The sequence below is a fragment of the Aricia agestis genome, chromosome Z (assembly GCF_905147365.1).
Source record: "Aricia agestis chromosome Z, ilAriAges1.1, whole genome shotgun sequence".
Classification (NCBI taxonomy): domain Eukaryota; kingdom Metazoa; phylum Arthropoda; class Insecta; order Lepidoptera; family Lycaenidae; genus Aricia; species Aricia agestis.
The window spans coordinates 21577736-21589488 of NC_056428.1; the positions used below are offsets into that span (position 1 = coordinate 21577736).

General features: G+C 32.8%; 1 protein-coding gene across 1 annotated transcript; it reads right to left on the minus strand.

Moving 5' to 3' along the window:
• Positions 1 to 7309: 7309 nt before the first annotated feature.
• On the minus strand, positions 7310 to 8737 carry LOC121739382 (la-related protein Larp4B-like). The gene is made up of 3 exons (XM_042131822.1): positions 8661 to 8737; positions 7979 to 8369; positions 7310 to 7945 (listed from the first exon to the last, which is right to left on the minus strand). The coding sequence occupies exons 1-3, from the start codon at positions 8735 to 8737 to the stop codon at positions 7310 to 7312; spliced, it is 1104 nt and encodes a 367-aa protein (XP_041987756.1).
• Between the last annotated feature and the right edge of the window lie 3016 nt (positions 8738 to 11753).

The window sequence follows — 11753 nt, forward strand, 5'->3', positions numbered from 1 at the left end:
CAGTGGCTACTAGACACTCAGGCTGACATGGCTATAATAAAGCTTTGTTTACTCGGGCAAAAACAACTAACTACTAAATAAAACCGTTAGTAACCATAGTGGCTACTGACGACTGAAGTAGCAAAGCTACAGTCACAGTGGCTACTACGAGTAGACACTCAGGCTGACATGGCTATAATAAAGCTTTGTTTACTCGGGCAAAAACAACTAACTACTAAATAAAACCGTTAGTAACCATAGTGGCTACTGACGACTGAAGTAGTAAAGCTACAGTCACAGTGGCTACTAGACACTCAGGCTGACATGGCTATAATAAAGCTTTGTTTACTCGGGCAAAAACAACTAACTACTAAATAAAACCGTTAGTAACCATTGTGGCTACTGACGACTGAAGTAGGCAAAACTGAAGTCAGGCTACTAGTGCTCTGACATGGCTATAGTAAAGTGGCTATTAAACTACATTATTTACTCAAGCAAAAACTATTGTTATAATTTACTCCACTAGATAAGGCTATAGGCACAATAGTAACTAGAATAACGGTTAGCCATTTCTGCTTAAAACTATCGAGCAACAGTGGTTACTAGACCTTACTATTAAATCATTATTCGCTCAAGTGTATACATCTCTAAACGCAGTGAAAAAGGACTGTATGTACTAGAATAACAACATTTTAGCATTTTCTACTGATATAAGTGTACGACCATAGCCAAATCGGTCAATACTTGAACCATAAATGTGCCTAAAGCTAAAGTGGTAATTAGGAAACTAGGAAATTCATAATGCCGATGATTACTAACTATATACCCAAATGGCCAACATGACTATAAAGCCACGGTGGTTAATTTTAAAGTTTGTATCTCTCTCAAGACCAACATAATCTTTTTAATTAATCTTTGGATATATCGCAATGTATAATTATGATTATGACTTCTTTCTTCTGGGTATGTACTTACATCAAGAACATTCCATTCATTCATATAATATACTTATATTATATGAATGAATAGAATGTTCTTGATTGTTGAATGTGATGTCTTCATATTATCAAAGTTCTAACAGCTCTCTTGTAAAGAAAGATTAGTGCCTGTTTTCATCAACGGTCTCCTAACGCTAAGTATTCCCTAGCGATATTTGCGGGTCGAATATCTCTTAAAACAAACACATTAAAAAAAAGTAATTTTTTGCAAAAGTTCTTACGCCCTAAGGACGAACGTGACACACAAAAATTCGTGAAATCGTGAAGGATATGTACCACTTAGCGTTAGGAGGCGGTTGGCATTATTATACTAATAGTACCTTTATAAAAAAATAAGGGCATTAAAATAGACTTCTACGATTTATTGTTATCTTACAAATAACAAGTAATATAATTATCTTGCCATCATATTATTCTCTTATTCTTATTCATTGGGAAATTATAACGTTTTCTTCTAACTTGAATTCTTTATTAACAGACGAAATCCATTAGTTTTACCTTAATGGGCTTTTTTGTTTTATCAAACTAGATAAGTCGTATAAAGATTTACAATTATTGTAACTTGACACTGTATAAATCAATGTAAATTACTCTTAAATCTTCTCTATCTGCTGAATCAAAAGTGTTAGAATTTTTAATTTATGTGGCCTATGTTGGAACAGATTAAGGCTGTAGACCACGAGGTGAATAAAGTTTGTGTGAAATTTGATAACTAGAATTACTGTCTTTTGGACTACAATTATTTACATTGAATATTTCCTGGATAAAAAACAAAAAGATTTTTCTTTACTCATAGATGTTAAGTACTGACAAAATATACAGTTTGTTAAAAGGATTCTAGATAGCTTTACAAAACATGAATAGTTATAACTTTTAACCTGTCGTTCAAATTATTGTAAGTGTTATTATATTTTTAAAAAACTGTTGTGAATCGTGTTATAAGTCAGTATTATTGTTGTTAATATATTTTTACTTTTTTTACCGTGCATTTTATTATACCTTTCAATTCAGTTCAACTTAAATGTCTTTATTGCCAGAATGTTGTTGATATTTCTTTACTTAAGTTCTTACATTCTGTCATAACAATGGCGTGCAATTAAATTAAAACGTATATAAAATAAATTATTAGGGCATTATAATATTAACATAGGATTTTTATACCTACTTCATTTACTCAGTACAATTTAATGTAATACCTTCTATATAATCACAAGTGTAGGAAATGCTAAGCCATGTGTTAAGGACACATACGCTAGGGCTACTATTGTTTTAAAATTTTATTGAAGACTAATAATTGCTGAAAATATATTTTGAATAATTATTCGAAATTCGCTTAATTAAAGTAGGTAAAAAAAAGTTACGTACTCAAGCGAATTTCGTAAACGGTTAAAACTATTAAGCATACATAAAGTCAGTATTATGTGATGTAGGTTCATTGAAAAACAGCGATTTTATTAATGGGGATTGTCCATTTTATTTTAATTTTGCTCATTACAAAAACATTTCAAGGAATAAGGTCAGTGATCGTTTTTCTGTATATAAACGAAAAAAATATCCATTAGTTACTTATATTTTTGAACAAATATGTTTAACCTTAGTTTGACCTTCAATGGCGTTAAATTAGCAATAAATTCGATCAACATTACGTTTCGAACTTTTGGTAAGCTTCTCGTATCAGTTTTCACATAATGAGAACTTGCATTTTATGAACCAGCATTTCATTATAAATAAGATTGAAAGGAAATTTAAAACATACTGAAGAGGTCAATTGTCCGCCGATGATGACGTCAGAGCGAAACTTTAAAAATATATTGAAAAAAAAATAGGCTAATGAATTTCAAAATTATTTAATTTATATTCTTAAAATGCCCTATTTTAACGAAAAAAAATATAAAAAATACATGTGATTTTTTTTTGGACAATGCCCATTGTTTATATCATCGCAAAATCCACCATACACGTATATTATTGATATTGTGTGCAGACTCTTAGTTCCTCATAAATTATAATGTTTTGGAGCTGAAGCAAAGAATCAAACATTGTTCTCCTCTCTTCACACTTACGCCCGTCTTTTATTTGCCAGGTGAAAAAGTACGACGCGGAATCGGCGCCAAGTCAGTTATTTCGATTTTTCGTTTAACTCAATAAATATTCAACTTTTTGAAAATCCGTTAGTCCAATCTCTCTGTAATTTTTTTTTATATTAGATATTTATTAAAATATTGACTAAGTTGAATACACAGTTTTGAAAAGAAATGAATTAATACATCTTTGTTATATTTTTTTCTATCAAGAAAATTTTAAGATATCGTGTTTTTGCTACTAGGGACCCCCGCAAACAAAATTCCTAGTTTATTATCAAGTATAAAAATGAATTATAAGATCACCTATCCCATGAGCAACCTAGGTAAGGTTAAAGGTTACCTATTACTTTATTCGTACCTATGACCCATATTAATGGTATGTTGACTTTAAATATTAAAATTATCCGCAATTTTATTGAAAAAACTAAAAATACTAGATAAAGTTAAAAATACGTGGTCTGTAGTTCTTACTAAACCCAACTACTTATAAATATTTTCTTCAAGCTCAGTTGGCTTTCACCCTTTACAAGTACAACAATGGTCCAAGTTACTGTTACAGTTTCCTGTCATTATCCTACGAATTTGACTAAAATTGACGTGTTTTAGTCATGGTAATAGACATTTTAGGGTCCACAACGCCTGCGTGGCCATTGTTCTACTGTACTATAAGAGAAGTTGATTCCTAGGCAGATGGCGGACCTACGTAATTTAGTTGCATTATGTCAAACCCAGCCGACAGATCACGACCTATAATGTACTAGTAACTAGAGTCTAGATGACGCCCGCAACTCTGTTGCGCCAAAATTAGTTTATCATGCGAAATCTGTAAATTTTTCCGGGATAAAAATTATCCTATGTCCTTTCCCGGGACTCGAAGTCCTATGTTCCTCCGTTTTTTTTTAGTAAAGGGATCAAAGAACTACCCTTAGCATGGCAAAAATGCATCGATAACAATAGTACATACTTTGATTAAATAAATATAAACGCCTCCGTGGTCTAGTGGTATAGATCGCGGCTCTTGACTCGGAGGTCGTGGGTTCGATTCCCGCGTTGGAAACATGTTATTTCCAAGTTTGGTTAGGACGATGCTGATCACCTGATTGTCTGACAAGTAAGATGATCCATGCGTCGGATGGGCATGTAAAAAGTCGGCCCTGCGCCTGATCTCTCGCCAGTCGTGTCGGTCTTCCGTCCCACTGGGTTATGAGAGTAAAAGAAAAGAGAGTGCTATTGTGTACTGCGCACATACTTGGGCACTATAAAATTACTCCTGCGTAGCTGGCCTGGTTTCAATGAAACCGGCCACCGTCACCGAAACCGGTGTGGGAGCTATTAATTAAATATATTATAAAAAAAAAACGACTTTTTATTCCTCCCATGCAAAACGCCAATTTCATATGTAAGGACCTAATATTATCTCTTTTGCTAAGTCACGTTGAAACCTTATAGCAGTTAATAAAGGTTATTTTTATATCTTAAAACTTCTAAATTAGGTCACAAGAAAAAAGATCAAAATCATTTCAGGAGTAGAGACAGAAACACTCAAAAAGTTGTCTCCGATTCCTTTTCAAAGAAATTTCACTTTCATGATTCGATTGGGCGAAATAAATGCCTCAAATAGAAATTAGAAAATCCTGTATCCTTCCTGGTTTCTCAAAGTATCAAGTGTCTCGTCTACCTTTTAGATGTCATATCTATCGGTCCAGCGGTTTAAGCGTGTAGAGGTAACATATAGATACACAGACAGACATGCTTTCGAATATTTATGAAATGGGGATTTTTTTATGTCTAGCATGTTTGGACCACTGATAAGTTTTTCTTAGATTGATACTGTAGTTTGTACGTACCTGCTAGAATGTCTTTCTTTCTGGATTTTTCGCTACATTGGTCGCAGCGTGATGTTATGTAGCCTAATCCTTCCTCTATAAAAGGACTATCCAAAACAAAAATATTTTTTAAATTCGAATCAGTTACCCGAGGTTAGCGCATCCAAAAAAGACAATATCTGAAGAGTTTGTCATATTGCCTTTTCATATTGTAGAATGTAGGTATAGATGTAGCTTTCGTTCAAACAATTCACTACATAATATTACGGTAGACTTAGGAAAACTGATAACTGATATGTTTATAAAAAATGATTATTATAAATAAAATGAAAATTGTTTCATTTCTGAATAAAGAAACAAATATTTTCAGAACATCCTACGTGCTGCCTACTCGTACCACCGGTTTAGGAACTAGCCCGGCGAGAAGAACCGGGCTAACTAACCCGGGGACTAAAGAAAAAAGTAAAGTAGTAAACAAGTGAAGTTTTATTTTAGAAGGTAGCAAATGGTAATATTAGATCCACCAACCTTGTTTGAAAAAAAAATAAACATTTTAGATGAAAACTATGTTGATTTTGATTTAGATTTTAGATTATTAGCTGCAGGCATAATAATTTTACTTGCAAAAATTATTTTAACACATGCGATAGTTCAAATATACGTATACTTATAAAAAATATTTTGTCGAATCAACCCAAATCATGGGAGGCTTATAAGAGTAAAAAAAGATTATTGTATTATTATGTTTTTTTTTTGTAAGTTCCAAATTACTGAAATAAAGCTATAATTCCTATTCGAATGTGTAACATTACATAATACGATAATATGCGGAATCAAATGCTGATTGGAAACAAAACAAAAGAAAAGGGGAAATACAAAAGATGTTACACAATCCATATTCTTTTATCTATTTGCTGTTACGTTTCCAGTTACACAAGTTTAACAATTGGAGCGTGGTCGTATGCTTTTTTTGGTTGACATAATTACAGACATTTGTATGCCTGAAGTTGACATTTTTTCCGACCTAGTCACGACATCGACACTCAAAGCTTGTGCAAGAAAAAAAGGCAATTGCTTTGCATAAGCAATTATAACAGACCTATTTTTGACAATATTGGTTATAACTATATACGAGTACGAATAATAAAAACTAAGGAAACGTAACTCTCATACTTCAATTGTTTTGAAATTGGTTTCTTTTCGCACACTAATATGACAATAACAACGAAACACTAAGGGCCTGTTTCACCACTTCCTGATAAGTGCCGAATAGGCTATCAACCACTTAAATTGACAGGTGAAGTATGGAAAATCTGTAAAAAAAGTTGTGAATACCCTATTCGCCACTTTATCAAAAAGTGGTGAAACAGGCCCTAGCCTATTCGTCACTTATCAGGAAGTGCTGAAACACACTCAAATGTACGGATCAAAGCCGTTGACATAATATTTAATTGTCACTTCTATATTTACACAAAAATTATTGTGTACCATAAACCTATAATGCTATATTAAGTCTATGTTGTGTACCGAGTAAATGCATAAAGTATGCATGTATTCGGGTCACATTTTGTCGACTCATGGCCAAATTTTTTGACACAGTTACTCTTCCTTAGTTTTTATTATTCGTAGGGTAATAATAATGAATAACTTACGCAATTAACCACATTTTATATAATGTGCCTATGAAAAAATTAACAACAACAGAATAAGAAAATGAAGAAGATATAATATAAACAATGCAATGTCGTAAACTACTATGTTTAAAATTAGGATTATTTCACGACACTAAAATAAAATATATGAAATTATGTTAACGATTTTGCTAGTAATTGGATTAGAAATAATTTAATACAAACACCAACAATAATAAGACAGATAAAACTTAAACAACTAGTAACAAACTAAATATAGTAGAAACTTTACATTCAAAGATATAAAACCCTAACGATGATTATATTAGTATATAAGTAATAGTAGATAATAACTAGATATAATATTTTATACAATATATTATACAACTAAGCTTTCTACCGATTACGTAATTTTTGGTTGCACTATAGATAATGGCCTATTAAAAATTAAGTTAACTGCCGCGCTCAGAGTGGAACATTGATGTAATTAATTCAAAATTTTGACATAAGCCCCATATAATATCTGTCAAACTCTTCATTGAATTGAAGGTTAATCGTAATTAAATGTCTCTGAGTACGGCGGTATATATATATTATGTACTAACTAAATAACAATTAATTTAATGGTAACTTTGAAATTATTGTTCGTCTAATAACAAGTGATAGAATACCAATATGTAGTATAAATTAATAATTATTATACCAAAACTAATATAATATTGGATAGCTCAAGTCAGACATTTATCGTTGCCCAGATAATCATATTATCCTCTATTATATATAAAACGAAACTAATATACTAAAGTTTCAACTCCACCTGTTTTTATAGTCTGTTGGATTCCCGCTTCCCGCGAGAAAGACACGGGTGAGTCATCATTTCCGCCGTCAGAAAGAAAAGCTGTACTGCCAATGTCGTTCCCGACTATAATGTTGCTTGGATCGTCAAAAGCGTTAATATTTCCACCATTACCATCGAATTCCGCGTCCGATCTGAAGGAAGAAGCGGCAGTTGGTAAACCACCAGCCGTTGGAGCTACGGATGAAAATGGATCGTTTTGCGAAAAGTTTTCGAGATTGTCGTACGAAGTTGGTTGGGGGCTAGCAAAAGGATCGTGGTTTTGTACCTGCGCTGTGCTCTGCTGTGGTATATCCGCAAATGGGTCTTCCTGGGCTGGGGCGGCGTTCCTGACAAAACCGAAGGTTCCAGAGAAAGATTGTGGTAAGGTATTGACGGAGGTGAACACGTCATCTTCATGGTCACTTCCCTCCTCTGTCACCTGGTATCCGGTCCCTGTTCCAGCTAAGCCCGCACCGGGTACAGCTCCGGGCAACGAATCGAAGACTTTCACCTGTTTAACTGTATGAACTACTCCGTGCACTTTGGGCGCATGAGGGATATTCGGGATAGACGAAGTGAACGGCGTATACTCGTGACTGTACGAGGGACCTTCGAAGCTCACTGGTGAATCGTAGTTAACCGTTGGAGGATCGTAGTTGACCGTTGGAGGATTGTAGTTGAAGGTGGGCGTTGGATCGTGGTGCTTGTGCTCGTGGCCATGATGTCCGTGATGGCCTTGATGGTGCCCGTGATGACCGTGATGGTGCCCTTGATGGCCGTGATGATGGCCGTGATGATGTCCGCTATGCCCGTGCCCACTTGAATGACCTTTCGAAACGTGATGTGTTGATGATTTCTTGTGATGATAATGGTGGCCGTGTCCGTGAGGTTTGTGGTGGTGATGATGGTGATGATGATGCTCCTTCGGCTTGTGATGATGATGGTGGATGGTTATGACTTTGGTGTGGTGATCATGATGGATGAACTCTGGTAAGTGAACTTTCACGTGGTCACTGAAAAAAAGAAATAATTCTTAAAGGATAAAATAGAGAAACTAAATATTATGTTTTTGTTTATATTTAATGAAATAAATAGTTAATAATATTCGCATAGCACCAAACACATATTTTTTAAACAACAATTTTATAGCAAAAAGCTATTAAAATTAATAACGTAAACGCAGTAGGTATTGAAAACATCCTTAATAAATTCGCCGTAGGCTTTGACTTGCATAAAAGATAAACATGTAAAACAAGCATTCTAATGTTCAGCCACTAAGATTGTTTTTTAACAAAAGAACTTACTGATGTTTTTCATGTCCACCAGCATCGATGTCAGCAAAAAACACCACTAACACAGTCAAACATTTAATAAACTCCATATTTGCAGTTCGTGGTATCAATATCACATTTTTACACAGCACATCGCGAGTTAACACCTAGCGGATTGGACAACCGAGTGAGATGACCATTTATTTTATTTCACTTAAATAAACCTGAATTGTCAACAAAAAGACACAATAGACGGCAGCGTTCGAGCGTGCAACACCTTACTCGTTACCGCTCCGTTACTGAACTTACAACTCTGCTACGGTATAATAAAATCGATTTTTTACTACCGTCGTTAGTCGCAGACCCAATTTTTGTACCTGTATAATAACTATTTCACTACCGTTCCAAAACAACGCATTCGATTAGGCCCGCTGGATGCCGTAACACAATTGCATTTCATTTCAAATTGGTTGGTTATAGTGCGTTTATTGGATCAGTTCCGTTAAGTCGTTATACTTTGACTTTATTTGGTAAATTAAAATATATTACTGGTATTTGGTAATTGCTATTTCGTCATCCTTTTTGGCAATACCATAGTAGCAAATACTGCGTAGCGTTAATATATTCTATTTTTGCGCATCTAATTATATGCGCTCATTTTAAGGGGTTCCGTAGTCAACAAGGTACCCTTATAGTTTCGGTCTGTCCGTCCGTATGTCCGTCTGTCTGTCCGTCTGTCTGTCCGTCTGTCTGTCTGTCTGTCTGTCTGTCTGTTTGTCTGTCTGTCTGTCTGTCCGCGGTTTTGCTCAGAGACTATAGGACCTACAAAGCTGTAATTTAGCATGAATGGTTGAATGGACATATTAATGATGCCGACAAAATGGTACATGAAATCTTTAAATTTTTTTTTATGGTAGGTACCTTCTTTACACATCAAGCGGGGATGAATTATTTTTTTCGCGTCCACCCCATCGTGTAGAATGTTGTTGGATTTTTTTTTAAATATTATGAGTATTCATAGATCATTTTTTGAATTAGGGATCCGTTAGTGAAATATTAAGTTTTAATGTGGAAAAAATCGTCCAATCCCCTTCTAGCAGATAAACGGTTGCTTCTGGAAATGTGAAAAAACTCACAGGAGTAGGAAATATGCTGAATTTAAAAGGAAAACTATCACGGCTAAGAAGACTTCATAAGTTATTGAGTAATAGTGGATTAACTAAAAAAATATATTCGGCGAAGTATAAAGGAACTTTTCGTTCAAATTTCTTTGAAAGTAACTGAGATGATGTTGTTAGTAGTGTAAAACACGTTATAAATGTACATTCATTGACCATACAATAATTTAAAAACTAGCGGTACTACGGAGCCCTATATTGCGCGTGGCCCGACACGCGCTTGGCTGGTTTTTTTTATTTTAGGCACAGTTGGCTAAATTTAATAACTTTTTTTAACTAAACAAAAAAATCTTATTTAATAATAAGAGTACATATTAATGACAGGTGACAACAAACATACATAATAATATATAAGGGACACATAATACACACCCTAATGAGTACCTGAAGTACGCGTTGTAAACCTAGAGTATAATAATATATATATATATATATATATATATATATATATATATATATATATATATATATATATATATATATATATATATATATTAATACGTGAGCCAAAAACTTTGTGTCCCTTTTGACGAAAAATGGGGAAAAGTAGGTGAATGAAATTTTACACAGTTGTAGTCTATATGGTGAAGGAGTGCATCGAGCTAATATTATTTTGAAATTAAGTATGCTTTTATTTGAAACTAAGGTCGAATTTCGACCATATTGGGCGATCTCTAGTAATAAATATTCTTTATTGTGCACACGCTAAGAAGTAAAATTACAACATATATTCTCGATCGGATATTTTCGATCTCACTAAAGGTAAAATAAATGCATAATAATTATTGATTTTAGAACCCTTCTTAGTTCAAATTTCATTACTCCGTACCTACTAAAACGCAATGGAGTGAATTAACCACAAAATTGCTAAAATCTATTTGTATATGGCGTCAAAATTTGTGGTTGTCCTTGTCTATATTACAATCTGCGGTTTTAAGGAAAATTATTATTAACAAATATAAAAGGTCAAAGAAAAAATGTATTTTAATGTAGGTATTAATTTAGAAATACTTTTTAATAAATAATGATTAATTGTTTATTGTTAAAAACTAGATACAAACTAAGATGAAGTTATAAATTAATAAAGATGATACAATTTAACAAAAACACTTATTTCCATAAATATTTACTACAAAATAACATTAAATGATACAATGATCAAAAATTCATAATTAATTAACAAGGCAACTACATGAAAAGGAAATGAAATATACTATCTAAAGAAAAAAGCAAAAAAATATCACAAAAAACGAAAATATAACATTACTAAATAACTAAGTAATAATATCTAATAATAATCTTAAAATAATAAAACAATGTTCAAACAAACCAAACAGTGTCAAATACCAATTGACAGAAACCGTAGCGAAAAGTGATTACGTGACTAGAAAAAAAAAACAAAAAATAAAGTACGGTAAACAATAACAAACCTTTATTTTTACACAAAATCTTTCTTTTATTATTAAAATAGTCTTTTATTAATTTTTAATGTTTACGCTTCGCTCTTTAAAATAAAAGAAGCCTACCTACTCTCATTTATTTTTATTCAGTGCCTCTCGCCATAAAAAGTTTGTGTCACTTTTCCTGTTTCCATTCCATATTTACTGATAATATTAACTAAACTAAGATAATTTAGTAAATTTTAGTAAATCAAAAATAAATAAACAATCTTTGGTTAGAACTGGAAAGTTTTAATTTTTTAATTAATTTAATTAAATTGAGGAAAGCGTTGACAAGCTAAAAAATGTCGTCTTAATAATTAAAAACTGAAAATATTTAAGAAAATGCATGTTTAAAAATCGGTGACTTATAAACAGAGATCAATGAAAAAAACAATTTAAACTGCCTTTAAAATAAAAAATACATACAGCCGAACGTATTACCTCCTCCTTTTTGGAAGTTGGTCGAAAAATGAGATAAAATCTTAGATAGCTAACGCACACATAAA

Coding starts and splice junctions, on each gene's coding strand:
- LOC121739382 (XM_042131822.1), bottom strand. CDS start 8,737: ATGGAGTTTATTAAATGTTTGACTGTGTTAGTGGTGTTTTTTGCTGAC. Junction 8,370..8,660: donor GGTGGACATGAAAAACATCA/GTAAGTTCTTTT, acceptor TCTTTTTTTCAG/TGACCACGTGAAAGTTCACT. Junction 7,946..7,978: donor CGGTTAACTACGATTCACCA/GTGAGCTTCGAA, acceptor TACAGTCACGAG/TATACGCCGTTCACTTCGTC.